The sequence below is a fragment of the Asterias rubens genome, chromosome 20 (genome assembly GCF_902459465.1).
Source record: "Asterias rubens chromosome 20, eAstRub1.3, whole genome shotgun sequence".
Classification (NCBI taxonomy): Eukaryota; Metazoa; Echinodermata; class Asteroidea; order Forcipulatida; family Asteriidae; genus Asterias; species Asterias rubens.
Genome location: NC_047081.1, coordinates 9002535 through 9021224, shown reverse-complemented (window position 1 = coordinate 9021224; position 18690 = coordinate 9002535). Strand labels below are relative to the sequence as shown.

Genomic DNA, 18690 nt, shown 5'->3' with positions numbered 1-18690 from the left:
TCACCTGTAAGGCGGCAGGTTTGCGTACTTCACTTCCGTGTTTTGAGGTTAGTTTGTTTTCATGTTTTGTTTTTTTTTGGTCGCGGTTTATACTCCGCGCGGCATATACGCCAACATTAAATATTTTTTCGTATATTTTGAGGAAGTGCGGTTTATACTCTGCGCGGTTTATAATCCGAAAATTACGGTACCTGTTCATGTTTGTTGTGTTGTCATTTAGCCTTCGAGAAAGACTCTGCTAGGGTCGAAACGTCAGGCCATTAACTATTTTTTGCATTTTTAATTTTATTGAATTAAAATTATTTATTGAATTATTCAAAAATATTTTTTATTTTTTATTTATTTATTTTTTTTGTTAGTCTTAGTTTAATAAGAAAGGAAGAAATACTTTAATGCGAAGGTATATAATTGATAACCACTCCTAAAATTAATGGCAACCAGATTATAATTTAGTAAATGTTTGCGATAATTAATCTCTAAATGAGTTGGGGTGGTTCTGAAAAAATAATTGGTTCAACTCTTTCAGAAACAACCCCAACTCATTTAGGGATTATCATTACAGGGTGTTATCGCTAACATTTACTCTATCGTCTATCCACCATGCAAAGTTTCAAATCCTACTTGCCAACCATTTTATTTTAAGGACAAATGCATTTTATTGCCCAAAGCACCCAATCAGAAGGCAACATGGCCCTTAAGGATAACTTTCAGATTCAGAAAAAAAAATAAAAGTCAAGCAGATATTAGATTCTCACTTTCCTACTTTCACCGTTACAGAAAACGAGTCGTGATTGATCCGAACTTAAGAGACCCTCTTGCGTTTGCCATCGAGCTCTTGACAAACTCAACTAACGAGTTTGTGAGTCTGAGTGACGGAGTGAGCGATCACGACGCCAACGATGCCTGCCAGGACTTTCTTCGGTCGCAGAGAAAGTTTGAAGAACCTGATGCAAAGGTAAATATTATTATTAAAAAAAAAATATTTGGTCTGCGGTAACACCATGTGTTTGTGTTTACTTGCCAGGTTGAGTTTGTTCTTTAGAGAACTGTCTTGCTATTATATTCTACGACAGCGGAGTAGATAAATTGGATATTTTTCAGGAGACGTCTCAGTTCTAAAAAGAACTGTCCTGCTATGCTTTTATTTTTATCGTTATACATTCCTGCAAGAAATAAGCAATGGCCTGGTGTTTCAACCCTAGTGGAGTCTCTCTCGAAGGCTTATAAGGCACTGGACACGTTTGGTTTAATAGCTCAAAAAACATTGAAGCAAAAACATTTAACTGGTGACTAGCAATGGCGAGCTGTTAATACCCCCCATACAACGTGAAAAGGCCATCCAACACCACAGTATACATGCAGTACCCAGTCTTATGGACCCTACCTTGTATCCAAGTAGATCGGGTCTGCTGAAGTTATTCCATCTTAAATCATAAAAATCCTTGGCATCACTTTTGATACATTCGTGACATCTACATGTTACATCTGTCGATTTTTTTTGCTTCAAATCTGTTAATTTTCTTCTGTGGAACTTGGCAAGAACTCACAGTTTTTTTTTTACCATGACGCTTGTTCTTAAACTTTGTATTGTATCAATACTTGATTGAATGCCTTTGCTTGCCCTATGCGCACCCACACTCTGGAGCTCTCTTCCTTTACATATTCGAGCTACAACCTCTCTGGACATTTTCAAAACTCCGCTTAAAACCCACCTATTCAAAATTTCTTATGATTGACTTTCTGTCTGTTTTTAACCATTTATTTTTGCCAACACGTTTGTGTAATTCAACATTTTTATTCAATGTACCCTTATTTCTTTCCAAGCTTCGTAATTTGTATTTTTGTTTTTGTTTTTGTTACTCTCTTTGTTTTATGTGCCTCGGAATAAGTTTAGTCTTAGATAGATAATAATAATAATAATGCAAATTTATAAGGCGCTGGTATCCGCCATGACTGACGCTCATGGCGCACTAACAAAAAGAAAAGAAAGAAAAGAAAAGAACAACAAATTAATCACAAAAACGTGAGGAAAACAGGTGGGTTTTTAAGTAGGATTTAAATACAGTCAATGAAGAAGACTGACGAATTTCAAGGGGTAGATTGTTCCAGAGTTTGGGAGCAGCATGTGAAAAGGACCGATCTCCCCAAGAGTGACTGGTGGGGGGGACAGTGAGTTGCAAGGTGCTGCTTGAACGAAGGCTACGTGACGGTAGATGTCGACTGATGATGTCTGTCATGTAGTCCGGTGAATTTCCTTGAAGTGACTGGGAAACAAGAATGAGGATGTTGAAGGCGATGCGATCGATGATGGGAAGCCAGTGGAGGGACTTTAAGACGGGGGTGATATGCGTGGAGCGTCTGGTTAAGATGATGAGGCGAGCAGTTGCATTTTGTAGGTGTTGAAGTTTGTTTATTTGGTGTTGCGGGAGGTTATACAGTAGGGATTTGCAGAAATCTAAGCGAGATGTAATAAATGCATGGACTATTTGTTCCGTAGCGGTGCGATTGAGATATTTTCGGATGAAGCCAAGGTTACGGAGATGAAATCTGACTGATTTTGACACTGCTTCTATCTGATTGACGTGGGGCATGTGGGAGTATGGCGCTTTAGTTTTAATTATTATTGTTGTTACTATTGCTGACAGGACCATCTGGATGAGCTCATCAAAGCTAGAGATACGTCACGGCAGACGGCTTATCAGAAGATGTCCGATTTCTTAGATACCGTGAATCTACTTCCACTGACGGAGCAAAAGTCTCTGATAAAGGTACGGGTATTTCCATTGTTCGTTTGTCGTATTCATCTTGCTAATTGTGGTTCTCCCACCCCAGTAATATGCCTGTGATATTTTTTTCACAGGACTCGGGGAAAGTACTGAGTATACAGTGCTAACACACATCGGTGTAAGGGGAAAGTACTGAGTATACAGTGCTACCACACATCGGTGTAAGGGGAAAGTACTGAGTATACAGTGCTACCACACATCGGTGTAAGGGGAAAGTACTGAGTATACAGTGCTAACACACATCGGTGTAAGGGGAAAGTACTGAGTATACAGTGCTAACACACATCGGTGTAAGGGGAAAGTACTGAGTATACAGTGCTACCACACATCGGTGTAAGGGGAAAGTACTGAGTATACAGTGCTAACACACATCGGTGTAAGGGGAAAGTACTGAGTATACAGTGCTAACACACATCGGTGTAAGGGGAAAGTACTGAGTATACAGTGCTAACACACATCGGTGTAAGGGGAAAGTACTGAGTATACAGTGCTAACACACATCGGTGTAAGGGGAAAGTACTGAGTATACAGTGCTAACACACATCGGTGTAAGGGGAAAGTACTGAGTATACAGTGCTAACACACATCGGTGTAAGGGGAAAGTACTGAGTATACAGTGCTAACACACATCGGTGTAAGGGGAAAGTACTGAGTATACAGTGCTAACACACATCGGTGTAAGGGGAAAGTACTGAGTATACAGTGCTACCACACATCGGTGTAAGGGGAAAGTACTGAGTATACAGTGCTACCACACATCGGTGTAAGGGGAAAGTACTGAGTATACAGTGCTAACACACATCGGTGTAAGGGGAAAGTACTGAGTATACAGTGCTAACACACATCGGTGTAAGGGGAAAGTACTGAGTATACAGTGCTAACACACATCGGTGTAAGGGGAAAGTACTGAGTATACAGTGCTACCACACATCGGTGTAAGGGGAAAGTACTGAGTATACAGTGCTAACACACATCGGTGTAAGGGGAAAGTACTGAGTATACAGTGCTACCACACATCGGTGTAAGGGGAAAGTACTGAGTATACAGTGCTAACACACATCGGTGTAAGGGGAAAGTACTGAGTATACAGTGCTACCACACATCGGTGTAAGGGGAAAGTACTGAGTGTACAGTGCTACCACACATCGGTGTAAGGGGAAAGTACTGAGTATACAGTGCTACCACACATCGGTGTAAGGGGAAAGTACTGAGTATACAGTGCTACCACACATCGGTGTAAGGGGAAAGTACTGAGTATACAGTGCTACCACACATCGGTGTAAGGGGAAAGTACTGAGTATACAGTGCTAACACACATCGGTGTAAGGGGAAAGTACTGAGTATACAGTGCTAACACACATCGGTGTAAGGGGAAAGTACTGAGTATACAGTGCTAACACACATCGGTGTAAGGGGAAAGTACTGAGTATACAGTGCTACCACACATCGGTGTAAGGGGAAAGTCAATCAATCATAGAACATTTATTTCAACATTGTTATGATAATACATAATACATACACCATTAAGTTAACACTATTATAACAACATATTTTAAAAGACGAAATAATCATTTATAACAATATTAACTTAACGAAGCTTAGTTTAAACATTATTCACATAACAACATTGGGCAAAGGGTGAAGCAAAGCTTTTGTACCCGTACCCTTGACAGACAAACACAGACTGGCAAATGACAAACGAAAAAAGGACAATGACAGACATATAGGAGCATAATTGAGCTATTGCTAAATGACAATTTTTCCATTACAGATTAAGAATATGATTGGAGCAGTTGTGTTTTTAGTTGTTTGGTGAATGTAGATAAACTTAATGATGTTTTAAGAGGGGTGGGTAGACTATTCCAAAAATGTGTACCTCGTTGAACGAGGCCATTTTTAAACATTGACGTTCTGTTAAAACTAACATAAATGTTCTTGTTCGAGCTGCTTCTAGTGTTATAAGAATGCACATCTGAAGTGAGAGTAAAACATGAACTAAAACAGGAAGGTAACAAATTATTTATATACCTGTACATGAATTTTCCAAGGTTGAGGTTATAGAGATCATTAAAGTGTAGTAGTTTCAGTTCGGCAAACAAAGGAGAGGTATGGTCCCGATAATGAGCGTTGAAAATTATTCGAACAGCTCGTTTTTGTAAAATAAGAAGTTTATCACAGGATGAAGAGCCACCCCAAGTGAGAATTGAGTAATTTAAATATGGGAGGACTAATGAGTTGTAAAGAGTTATTAAGATATTCTTTGGTAAGAAAAACCTCAAACGATTCATTATACCGATGGTTTTTGATATTTTGCTTGACACTACATCAACGTGACTCTTCCAGTTAAGATTTTCGTCAATATAAATGCCTAGAAATTTTGTACTTTTTACTTTTTGCAAGTTAACACCATTTAATATTAAAGGAACCGTTTGAGTATATTTCTGCTGTCTCGGACAAAATATTATATAATTTGATTTCAGTACATTAATACATAGTTTATTTGCCAACAGCCAAGTGCTTATTTTTAAAAGTTCAAAATTAAGGTGACTAACAGCTGTATCTACGTTACTATGACTGTACACTAAACTTGTGTCATCTGCAAATAAAGAGAAGGATATTGTATCAGAAGTATTACATATGTCGTTTATATAAATAATAAATAATAGAGGACCCAACACAGAGCCCTGTGGAACTCCACAGGAAATATATTGTTCTTTAGACAGCGTTGACTTAAACAATACAAATTGTTTTCTATTAGATAAATAACTTTTAAACCAGGCTAATGCTATTCCACGCAGTATACAGTGCTACCACACATCGGTGTAAGGGGAAAGTACTGAGTATACAGTGCTAACACACATCGGTGTAAGGGGAAAGTACTGAGTATACAGTGCTAACACACATCGGTGTAAGGGGAAAGTACTGAGTATACAGTGCTAACACACATCGGTGTAAGGGGAAAGTACTGAGTATACAGTGCTAACACACATCGGTGTAAGGGGAAAGTACTGAGTATACAGTGCTAACACACATCGGTGTAAGGGGAAAGTACTGAGTATACAGTGCTACCACACATCGGTGTAAGGGGAAAGTACTGAGTATACAGTGCTACCACACATCGGTGTAAGGGGAAAGTACTGAGTATACAGTGCTACCACACATCGGTGTAAGGGGAAAGTACTGAGTATACAGTGCTACCACACATCGGTGTAAGGGGAAAGTACTGAGTATACAGTGCTACCACACATCGGTGTAAGGGGAAAGTACTGAGTATACAGTGCTACCACACATCGGTGTAAGGGGAAAGTACTGAGTATACAGTGCTACCACACATCGGTGTAAGGGGAAAGTACTGAGTATACAGTGCTACCACACATCGGTGTAAGGGGAAAGTACTGAGTATACAGTGCTACCACACATCGGTGTAAGGGGAAAGTACTGAGTATACAGTGCTACCACACATCGGTGTAAGGGGAAAGTACTGAGTATACAGTGCTACCACACATCGGTGTAAGGGGAAAGTACTGAGTATACAGTGCTACCACACATCGGTGTAAGGGGAAAGTACTGAGTATACAGTGCTACCACACATCGGTGTAAGGGGAAAGTACTGAGTATACAGTGCTAACACACATCGGTGTAAGGGGAAAGTACTGAGTATACAGTGCTAACACACATCGGTGTAAGGGGAAAGTACTGAGTATACAGTGCTAACACACATTGGTGTGCGGGTAAACAACTAAATAAATATTCTTTATCGTGATGCAAATTTAACATCTCTTAAATTGTGTTTCTGTTTAAAAAAAAATCTAGAATTACTAAAGATGTCGAATTGAAACTGCAAGTGTGAAAGGATGCAGTAATGATGGTTAAGTGTTACAACCAAAACTCAAACCCACACTGTAAGCCGATCAGAAACAGCAGAACAATTAATAATAATAAGGACGTCTTCTATGGCGCCGTTATAGCGCTTGCTACAATAAAAGGAAAATGTGAAAAGACCAAGAAAATTTAACAGAATCCAATATCTATGGAACGTTACTGAAATGTTTTTTGAAAAAGATGAGTCTTTAGGGTTGTTTTTGAAAGTGTCTATTGTCTGGATGGCTCTGATGGAATGTCAACATTCTCCGGTCTTCTTATCCGCTCTGCCACAACACGCCATTTCAATTTTGTAATGTTAATATTTATCTTGCAGCAATCTCTGGATGAGTTGGAAGAGACCTATCAAACTCGTTCTAACGGCGACACAAACTTGTCCTTAACAGGATGTGGCGACGCGGACAGAGAACACATTAATGTATGCATTAATTATAAGCTGTGGAAGGTACGATTTGTTCTTATTCCAGTTTCCTAGGGCTGTTAAAGGCAGTGGACACTATTGGTAATTACTCAAAATAATTATCATCATTAAACCTTTCTTGATTACGAGTAATGGGGAGAGGTTGATAGTATAAAACATTGTAAGAAACAGCTCCCTCTGAAGTGCATAGTTTTCGAGAAATATGTAATTTTCCACGAATTTGATTTCGAGACCTTAAGTTTAGAATATGAGGTCTCGAAATCAAGCATCAGAAAGCACACAACTTCGTGTGACAAGGGTGTTTTCTTCTTTCGTTATTATCTCGCAACTTCGACGACCGATTGAGCTCAAATTTTCACAGGTTTGTTATTTCATGCAAATGTTGAGATACACCAACTGTGAAGACTAGTCTTTGACAATTACCAATAGTGTCCAGTGTCTTTAAGCAGACATTACTTAACAGCTCTCTGCTGAGCAGAAATGCGCAGGATACCAGTATACAGTTGTCCTTACAAAAAAGGTTTGACATGGTTGTTTGGCTGGTAACCTTAGTCTGCTAAGCATAATTTTGCTGTGCTGGGCTCAATTGGTCGACGAAGAGAGGGAGAATAATGGAAGAAAAATACACCCTTGTTTCATCTTTAGGAGAAGAAGAGCCAGCAGCTGAAATCTGTTCGTGAGAACACGGACGCGAGAGCAGAAGAGTGGAGACGAGTTATCCAAGCCAACATGATCAATGTGAGTCGAATGAGTTCTTTCAGAAACTCAAACCACTAGTAGTAATAATAAGATGGCATTTATAGAGAGCTTTTCCATGCCTCCAAAACAAATCAAACGGATTGACAGTTTTTGGTTTTTTTTCCATTTTCATTCATTTATTTTTATTAAAAAAATAACTGGCAGCACGAAGCTGAATAAAGTGGCATTACAAGTTTGAGTGTGTAGATTCAGTACGAATCTACAGTTGAGTGTAAATTCGTAAAAAAAATCTACACTTTCATCAGTAGAGTGACGTCACAGAAATAGTTCATTAAAAAAATAAAGTTTATTTTTACCCATTTACAGCAATTCAATCTGACCCCTGATGATGTCTCCACACTGCAAACCAGCGCCACTATAGATGAACTTGCTCGCACGTTGAAGGTTGCCATAGAAACTGAGATTGTCACCACCGGTCAGAGCGGTGAAGATTTGTGTTGTGCCAGCCAGGAGTTACTGGAGAAAAACAAGGTGAACAAAATTGAAATGATAGAATGAGGGAGAAAATTATTTGAATCGATACTGACAGTGTTTTACTTTGATTTGAGAGCATTTATAGTTTTTGAGGTAGTTAAATGTAGATATCATTTTTTTAAATTTTATTATAAATGTCTTTATAATTCATACAAGTGGACTTCTTTTAAAGCCATTGGACCCTTTCGCTAAACAGTATTGTCAAAGGCCCACACTTCGTGTATCACAACTTCTATATCAAATAACAAACCTGTGAAAATTTAGGCTCAAGGGGTCATCGGAGTCAGGAGAAAATAACAGGAAAACCCACCCTTGTATCAGCGTGTTTCGCCGTGTCGTGACATGTGTTTAAAATAAATATGTAATTCTCGCTATCGAGAATTGATATTTTTTTACTGTTTTCTCAAAAAGTAAAGCATTTCATGGAATAATATTTCAAGAGAAGTCTTTCACCACTAACTTTCTGTAAACCCTGTAAGTTATTTGTAAATCTGTGACTTTTTTTTTTTTTTTTTTATGTACCGAAAGGGTCCAATGGCTTTAAATAACCAGTGATTGTTTAAAATGTCCCCATACCTTAAAAAGTGATTTACAGAGAACACCTTAAAGTAGAATTAAGCCTGGTTAATACTTCAGAGGAATGTGATAGAAATGTTGACGTTGCAAATTCAAAACAAATATTTTACAATTGTTGAACTGCTAAACATTCTCTGCGAAAACGGGCATGCGTGTGCTTTGCATGCGCATTTGCATGGAGTATGAAACCGGCTTTATGACCCTTGTTGCACTGATGCGACGATATATAAATCCATATTTCTTTTACTTTTTTTATTATTTTTTTTATAGACTGTATATATTTTAGACTGTCTTAATGTTTTTCAATTTTCATTCTACGGATTGTTCTGTAAGGTCCTTGTATTTTCATTTGTTTGGATTGCTGTATATTTTTCTGTTGTAACATTTTAATATTTTTATAGTTATTTTGTTATGCGCTGGTGTACATTTTATGGAATGGGCGCAATATAAATGAATAAATTATTATTATAATTTTGTATAATTATTATGAAACTAATGATGCTTATTAGACTTTGTTTGTTACCTTCAGGAGGAGTCCAAACAAGAAGCCGCTATTTTAGAAAACACCGTCTGCGTCGTGATGATTCACCTACGAAAAGAGCTCAACGCAATCCATAAGCTCATCCATCTGCAAACCAGCTACACAGAGACTAAGTCTGAACATGTGAAATGGCTGACGGCAAAGCCGGACGTCTCTAAACTACTTGCCACTACGAAAGTCATCAAGTCCCTGCGATCGAAGCTTCGACACAAGCTGGCCTACAAACTGGACCTGGAGGATGTAAGTTTCGGCCAAACTCGGTGTGTAATAAATTAACTATCAAAATAAATAACCAAATAAATAAATGAGTTGAATCTTTGTTTTCTTTTTTTAAGGAGTCTGAAACGAGCGATGATGGAGAACTTCAAAAAATAGAAGAGGAACTCGCCGAGATACGCTTGACTTTACAGAAAGCATACGTTAATGAGGACGGGTTGATGGTACGTTAATTGAAGAGCTCTAAACACCTTGATACTTTTTTCATTTTTCATTGTGGAGACAACCTCAATAATAATAGTATTTTAAATACTTTTAAAATTTATCTTGGCCCTAGATTTCCTAGCATTTCAAATCCAGCTAATTTGAGATAAAGATCTTTCATGATGATGAATGGTGTGTTTTCTTGATTGAAATCTTGAAGGGATTAATAATATCTTGTGTGAAGGCTCTCAGAAAAATTTCTATCCAGTTTGGCCCAACCCAAATTTCAGTGAGACCAAGCAGCTCAAAGTTAGTTAACGGTATATCATTTCTCAACTAATAAAGTGCTATACAAGAACCCAAAAATCAATAATACTGTTTATAGACTGTTGGTTGACTTATTTTCTCATGACAGGTTGAGTTGGCCGACTTGAAACATCGACAGTTTGGAGAGCTATCCCATCAGTATCCCAAGTTTGAGATTGAATATCATTTGGTAAGAGACAAATTTACATTGTTGTTAATATATACGTTATCATGTTACTTTTTTTCTCTTTCATTGATATTAGTTTAAAGGGAAGAACTACAAATAGTTCAAAAAAAGAAAATAATAATCTTTGTAACATGAATTTTTCCCAGGTTAGTTTTATTTCAACATTTGTGTAGGATTAAAACAAATCAAAAAGTTCTAAATACCATAGCATCTGATGTGTTTGTTTATCTCTCTTTAATTTTTTTTTTAGGGGGGGGTGCTTATTTACATTGTTATCTTACAATTTAATTATTTATTTTCCATTTTAAGACCAAGCTAGGAGCAGTAAAGCTCGGACGTAGCATTCAACACTTGGACCTGAAACCCTTACCAGGATGTGACAAGAAGATGATACGTCTTGGCCAGTTTGACAACAAACCTGTCGTTATTAAGGTAATCGGCTACGACAGATCTTTTAGATTACTATTGGTCTTACTGGGAAAGTTATAAACGGTGTCTTCTCTGTTTATTGATCGAAGCTGTCTATTAATCCAAAGGATGCAGCAATAACAGTTGTATTGCTTAAAGGACACAAGTGTCATGACCGGGACTCGAACCCACACTCTGCTGATCAGAAACACCCAAGCTTTAGTCTGGTGCTCTTAACCGCTCGGCCATGACACACCCCATCTTATCATTATATGTCATTTTCTTTTGTAAGCAGTTTGCAACAGCCACTTCCATTTTCTTTGTTTTTTCTTTCAGTCTTTCTTCATCTCGGATGACGAGGCGCGTGAAGAATTCCTGGTTGAGGGATCTCTGACCTGGGCTTTCCGTCCGGAGGGCTTACTCCGTCTTGATGCCATCTACACCTTGCCCGCTACAGGAGAAGTACATGTCCAGTTGCCGTATCTTGAGATGGGGTCACTGGAAGCGGCCATCGCTAAACGTAAGATAATTAATACTGTGGTGTGTCGTGGCTGAGAGGACAAAACACAGAACTCAAGCTTTGGTGTTTCTGATCAGCAGAGTGTGGGTCCGAATCCCCAGCTGTGACACTTTTGTCCGTAAGCAAGACACTTAGCCATTGCTTCGTCCTTCAGATGGGACGTAAAGCCGTTGGTCCCATGTGTTGTGTAACACACATAAAGAACCCAGTGCACTTATCGAAAAGAGAAGGGGTTCGCCTCGGTGTTCCTGGCTGGATTGGTGGCATATTGCGCCACAGCACTTTGTAAACCATTACATGGTTCTATGTAAAAGGAGAGACCTCATTATTCAAAAGCCTAGTCCCACATACCTTGCAGGAAATACTGTATGTTTCAGCGCTTTGAGACGAGCTTCGGGTGTATAAAGCACTATGTAAATGTTGACTATTACTATTATTATTATTAAAGTATGACTTTTTTCTTTCTTTCTTAGAGGATTGTTATGCTTCAAAGCCACTCACAGAAGATGAGTTGAATTGTATCTTCCGTCAGGTGCTTCAAGGCTTGAATCACATGCATGAAATATCCGTCATCCATGGGGCAGTTCATCCACGGAATGTTCTCTTAACGAGCCGCAACTCTGCCGTCCTAGCCGAGTGTGACTACTCCAAGACGCCTGTAAGTTCAAATTTCCAGTTCTGACGTTTTTTTTAATCCGCAACTTTGGCAAATTTACTTTCTGACATTTAAGTTGAGAACGGCTGTGGGCGAGTCATATCTTTGCTGAACTTGTTCTTTAAAAAAATGTTAAAGGAAAATAATTTTGTAAGTGTGTTCAACCTCCCGTGACTGACAGAACATTATTTCAGTCTTTTTCAATTTTTTTTTAGAATTTCATCCCTGGTTTAGACGCTGTAAATTCAAATTTTCTCATAATGGTGTGTTGTGGCCAAGCGATTCAGTGCAGCGGACTCAAATTCTGATGACTGGGTCATCGGAGTTTGTGATTCGGGTCACGACTCTTATTTCCTTGAGCAAGACAATAACTATAATTGCTTCTCTTCACCATAGGGTGAATGATACATGTGAGAGCAGAGATGGTTCTTGTGGTTGACTTAGCTAAGTGCGCTACATAATTTGGTAGCGCAGGCTGAATACTCCCAAGGGAGCTGAGATGGTTTAGGGAATTAATTAAATGGCCCATTGACCAGGGGTATTAATGTTGCGGCGTCGTGTTGTGTACTCTCTAGAGAGCTGAGATGAGAGCTGAGATGGTTTAAAGGCAGTGGACAATTTTGGTAATTGTCAAAGACCAGTCTTCTCACTTGGTGTATCTCGACATATGCATAAAATAACAAACCTGTGATAATTTGAGCTCAATCCCTCATCGAACTTGCGAGATAATAATGAAAGAAAAAAACACCCTTGTCACACGAAGTTGTGCGCGTTTTGGTTGATTTCGAGACCTCAAGTTCTAAATCTGAGGTCTCAAAATCAAATTCTCGAAAACTATAACACTTCAGAGGGAGGCGTTTCTCACAATGTTTTATACCATCAACCTCTCCCCATTACTCGTAATCAAGTAAGGTTTTATGCTAACAATTATTTTGAGTAATTACCAACAGTGTCCACTGCCTTTAAAGACAATGAAAATAATACTCGAATACTGTCAGCATGTCCTGACACTTGGTGTCCACTGCCTTTAAGGAATTAAATAATATGGTCCAGTGACCAGGGGTAACAATTTTGGAGCACTGAGTTGGGAAATAAATTATTTTGTGAAAATAACATGCATGATATTCATACTACTTCAGTCTGATTTCCGATTTGTTTTGCCCCTCTCGGAATTTAGAAAAAAATTATAGAATAAAATAGAATTTTATTGGTTTGAAGGATTGTGTCACTGATGTCTGATTGTGTTTCGTATAGTAAATTTTGTTTTCGAACATAGTCGTGATTGATCGACACAACTGGTCCACCAAACAGGTAGTCGCAACTTTTTTGTAGTAGTAGTCATGGCGGAATGATCAACCGAGAAGTTGAATAACAGTAGTCATGACTCAACTAAGCAATCCATTAGTCGTGTCAACGTCACTAGATGCATTTGTCATAGATGTCAATTCTACTTCCAACTCAAATCAACTCCATCATCCAGTCTGTTCTTACTTGAAATGACGATTCTTACCCTTTATAATTACATCAGACTCAGCGAGCTCAACAAGGGTACATGTCTAGAAACGGACTCGCCTTCACAGCGCCTGAGATCAGCAATGGTGTTGAGGCTTCTATGGAGTCCGATATGTACTCATTTGGAATTCTACTTCTGTGGGTAAGTCCGCAATCGGTCAATTCAGTGTGGCTCTGGGGCGTGCTTTGGCGGCTGTAACCAATAGTTGTTTTGGTCACTTGCCAGTGATTAACCAACAGCCAATTTAACCGAAACAGTGATTGGTTACGATCGTTGAAACTCGCCCCTGAACTCAACTGATGTCACTCACTCACTCACCACTCACTCATACGCAAAGATGACCTGGGTCTGTCATGCTGACTGCAAATGCCCACATCTTAAAGGCATTGGACACGTTTGGTAATTGTCAAAAACAAGTATTCTCACTTGGTGTATCTCTCTCAACATATATATGCTCAAAATAACAAATCATTATCATAGATGTGAAACAAATGTTGGAATGAGAGAGACTAGCTGTTGCCAGCTCGGCCTTTATATCCCTTTGTGGGACAGGAAGGTCATCTTAACATACAAACCAAAAGACTGGCATACAACATGGCAGATAATAGTGTGGAGGCCATTGTGATGATATCAGTTTAATAAATTTCACCTAACCAGTAAAAACATACTGACACTCATTCACCATGTTTTATTGCAGAAAATTATTTGTCTTACTACCAAGATTTAAAATGTCTTTATTTTGATCATAGGCACACTATCCTGACACTAAGTTCTCCAGCCTCCTGAATGGTACGCCTGATCTTTCAGTCGTCGACATAAGACCATCCGTCAAGGAAAGTGTGACATCTCTTCTGAAGTCTACTCCAGCGACGCGCCCATCTTCGGACGTACTCCGATCTAAGTACTACTTCCAGTATGCAACCTCTGACGAAGGAAGTGATTCTGCATCACAAGAGGACCACGTGGAGGAGGAACAGGGGAAGGAGGTTCACGCGGAGGATCGGCAAGAGGTGGATCAGGGGGAGGAGGTTGAACTAAAGGATGGGCCCAAGGAAGAAGCTGCCGTTGAAGAGAAAGATGAGCCTGAAGTTGTAGCGGAAATCCAGGAGGAAGATGTTGCGAAGGAAGAGCCGAAAGAAGACGAGGAGGTTCAACTTCAGCTTGCTGATGAGGACAGAGTTGAGATAAATGACGTGGAGAGAAATGGCGTCCAAGAAGAAACTGTGGAGATAAAAACGGTCGTTGACGAAGCGGTGGATGGTGAGAAGACAGCGGTAGAGAAAGAACCCGATAGCGAGGAGCGAACCCAACAAGTGACGACTGAAGGTAAATATTGAATTTCTGTCCTCTAATCCCGACTTTTAATTTGCCTTCTAATTTTTGGTTTCTTTTTCTGAGACCCATCTGCGTCGCCAATGTTGTGTTGTCCACTTTTAGCAAATCCAATCACTGTAGTGTTCAATTAAGTGTCAAGCCTGGAATTACACGATGGCCTCGCTTGCCCTTGTATAACGATATTCATCTGAGCTTCCTCTGGTTTATTCAGCAAGCCCTTCATCGGGATCCATCCTCTTAAAGAAGATGGCCATCGCCATGGCAAACAGTGAAGAGAATGCATCTCCAAAGAAGCCAGATGGATCTGAGATATGACCACACCCTATCATCTTGGACTCAGTGGTTGGCCACACCTGAACATCTTGGACTCAGTGGTTGGCCACACCCGATCATCTTGAACTCAGTGGTTGGCCACACCCGATCATCTTGGACCTGCACTCAGTGGTTGGCCATCTTGGACTCCCTGGTTGGGTTTAGCATTCAGGTTTGATTAGGGGACGTTCACAATTATTACAATTTTCATAAGCATACAAACCATTTGCTGGGAGAGAGGGGGTTTATGCATACTGCCGTTCGCTTTTGTTTTCAAACGAAAAGGTTGAATTATTGAAACTTAATACATGTAGCTTCATGGCCTTTTTGTTTTTGCACCGTTAGATAAGACGCAGTGTTTTTGTTCCGTTTGACCTCGGATAAGTCGGATAAGCTGAAATTCGAGTAAGCTGGGTCTTGAAAGCAGGAAATTATGGTATTATGTATTTTGTTTAAGATGAACAGTCTCATATTATTTCTTATATCTGTGCTTGAAATAACAGGGTTTGCATGCAATGGACATTATCTCTATATTGAATTGTGTAAACAAAACTCTTCAAACACTTTTGGGGGAGGGAAGGTTTTTTTTTTTAAAGTGTATTGTTTGTACGCTTGAGAAAATATTGATAACTATGAGCGTCCCCTTAACAAAATGTATCCAAAGTCATTCATTTGTGTCTTTATCACCAAAATGTTTATTTCACATTTTTCTCAAAGCCAAAGATATTATTGCCAATTTCCAACAATTGTTTGAATAGAAATATTAGTGTGCCAATTTGAGCATTTTTGGGGTTGAAATTGTGCACCAATGACTTTTCTGACTATTAACAGTTCCACGTTGCAAAAACTATGCAGCTAAATTTCTAGTTACATTTTTTATATTTTAAGGGATGTGTTTTTTTGCAGGTTTTTTTTCTTTCATGTTTGTATTCCAAGTCGCCATTAGCAAGTTGCCGGGTGTATAATATTTTAATCACAGTTATTAAAAAAAGTATATGTATTTCAAAATGTTACCGGATTTTTAAAAAGTAGAAGTAGATCTTTGATGTTGTCTTTATTGAACAAAAACAAACAATAAAGGCCTGTTGTTTTTAAGGCTGGCCATGTTGGTGCTATTTTTTTCTAACCTTTTTGTTGTTCCATATGTATGTAATCTTAATGAAAGAATCAGGTTTTAAACCACAAGGGAAACTGACTGAGTAATTTTATAATAATTTGGGGTTGATCAGAGAAAAATGTATATAAAAGTCACATTCCGTTAAGGTGATCCCCTGGCTGCCTCTTCCCAGGTTGTATTTGGGTGTGATCCCTGGCTACGCGACAGTTAATTGTTGTATGGCTTCTGACTGGCACCCACGAACAAAGATAGGGAGATTGCCAACAAAGGACTAGATAGCTCAGTTTGTAGAGTGCTGGCACGTCAAAGCAGATGCCACTGGTTCAAGTGCTGCCGTAATGCTTTATATAAATAGAAGAAAACAAGGTCAAAGTATTGTACAGGATTGGTATGGTAGGGATGAAAAAGTCTTCGTTCAATTTTAATCTGAAAGCTTATATTAATGATTAATCAGCCTTTGAGAAAGACTCTGGAAGGGTCGAAGCGTCAGGACATTGACTCTGGAAGGGTCGAAGCGTCAAGACATTAACTTTTGTTTGCCTTTATACCTTTTGGTGGGTCAGCCTCTTGCAACAGCTTTCTCTGTTTTCTGATAAAGAAGTTCATACATTTTTTTCTGTGAAATATTCCCTTTTGATTTTTTTTTTTTTTTTTTTTTTTAGGAAACTATCTGAAATCCTTTAAAAATCACAAGACACAGCTGATTTCGGTTGCTACACAAACAAAGGACAACGTGTTAAAATGCTGAAAATTAAGCCGGGTTTCTCACTATTTTCTTACTCACGCATCGGTTAAGCCCAAAATTTCACAGGCTTATTATTTCATGTATTAGTAATGGTATTGGTTTATTTCCATTTCTGGTCACTGCCTATATTTAATAGCTGAAATGTTACAATGGTTTACAAAAACATTAAATGATACAAATGGTACAAAAGATACATACTAAACAATAAACAATGCAAACAATTACTAAATAGAGAAGGTAATTGATATACGGTTTATCACATAAAACATAAACACTCTCTCCCCACTTGTTATGTCAGCTCTACCAATCCTCTATAATACCTTTAGAGTAATTTGTAGATCAGTACTTCACATCTCCACCGTATTGCCCGGTATCCGCAAGCCCTGACAATCTTTTTGAAATCAAACATTTGACATTTGAATGTGTGTTTACGCCAAATATTTAAAGCAAAGTCCATGCAGTGCCAACAACACGCAACCTGGTTTTTGTATATTCACCTGGTCAGAAATGTGTTATTCTAGAGTGCGTTTTCTTTTAGCGAGATAACTGTCATCCAAACAGCTTGCTTCTGGTAAAGTCAACATAAATTCTTTGAAACGTATTCTATGCTTTGGTTCAACATTCAGATAGAATAGACAACAGTTTTGTGTTTTGTCTGTGCTGGGAAGTTATAATAATAAAGTCAATGTCATTACCACATGCCCAGTTGTTTGTGTACGCCCACAGAATAGCTTTTTAGTTTACATGAAACCAATGGGGTTTTTTTTTGAGACAAAACACATTTCAAGTTGTCGTATTCGTAAACTTTCTCCTCCATGATATTCAGTGAAGATTTCAGCTATTTTTGAACTGATGACATTTTGATGATAATACTACAGTGGCCCTGAAGGGACATTAAAACGCATAAATGTATGATGTGCTTTTATGCGACGGTCTTTCAGGGCCACCGTACACTACCAAACTTGCCACGAACGAAGTAGTTAACTTTTGATCAAATAATTTACGAGAAAGTAAAAGTGGAAAATAATATAATTTTGTTTTCAGCACCGATGAAGAAACAGTTGCCTTTAAATTTTTTATCTTTTACTAATTGTTACATTTTGTTTCGGGTATTTTGTTTTCTATTTATTTTGTACAAATAAAATGACTTCTTGTTGAGTTATAAAATTGCTTGAGTTGTTTTCTTGAAGTCTACGAAGTGTATTATAAATAATTAGATTAAAAGGCGCGAGGACAAGTTAAACACTTCACCAGACCACTGTCAACATGGTTCCCCGGTGAACGAGCGTCATTATTTGTTTTACTTAAAGGCACTTAGACACTGTAATATTACTCAAAATAATTGTTATATGAAGAAGAACAAAACGAGCAATGGAGATATGTTGCCAGTATTCAACATTGTGAGAAACGGCTCCCTCTGAAGTAGCTTAGTTTTTAAAAATGGGGTAATTTCTCACTTGAATAACCTAAGACTGCGGGCAATTTATTATGCATCTGACTGAAAGCACACAATTATTTTACAGTTAGTGTTGGTGTTTATTTTTCTTCTTGCAACTTCGCTGACCAATTGAGCAAAATTGTTCATAGGTTTGCTATTGTTGTTGGTAACACCAAGTGAGAATGCTTGTCTTTGGAATTTAAAAAGGTTGTCCAGTGCCTTTAAATACTTCCACCTCTGATTTGGTAAAGTATAATGGTTGCAATTGTTCCCTGTGGTTTTCAAGTGACCCAAG

General features: G+C 38.5%; 1 protein-coding gene across 3 annotated transcripts in view; it reads left to right on the top strand.

Annotated features, from left to right (window-relative positions):
* The window catches only part of LOC117303926 (serine/threonine-protein kinase 31-like), a 29780-nt gene extending 11719 nt beyond the window's left edge, over window positions 1–18061 (top strand). For 2 of the 3 annotated variants that reach the window (XM_033788387.1, XM_033788388.1), the window contains exons 13-26: window positions 778–955; window positions 2646–2768; window positions 6985–7113; window positions 7735–7827; window positions 8155–8319; window positions 9428–9679; window positions 9775–9879; window positions 10275–10355; window positions 10662–10784; window positions 11097–11280; window positions 11754–11938; window positions 13464–13589; window positions 14198–14774; window positions 14995–18061. In XM_033788387.1, coding sequence (XP_033644278.1) covers window positions 778–955; window positions 2646–2768; window positions 6985–7113; window positions 7735–7827; window positions 8155–8319; window positions 9428–9679; window positions 9775–9879; window positions 10275–10355; window positions 10662–10784; window positions 11097–11280; window positions 11754–11938; window positions 13464–13589; window positions 14198–14774; window positions 14995–15098 — 2425 coding nt within the window. In that variant the 3' untranslated portion in view covers window positions 15099–18061. The remainder of the gene's footprint in view (window positions 1–777; window positions 956–2645; window positions 2769–6984; window positions 7114–7734; window positions 7828–8154; window positions 8320–9427; window positions 9680–9774; window positions 9880–10274; window positions 10356–10661; window positions 10785–11096; window positions 11281–11753; window positions 11939–13463; window positions 13590–14197; window positions 14775–14994) is intronic. The other variant, XM_033788389.1, reaches the window with a different exon arrangement.
* Window positions 18062–18690: the final 629 nt, after the last annotated feature.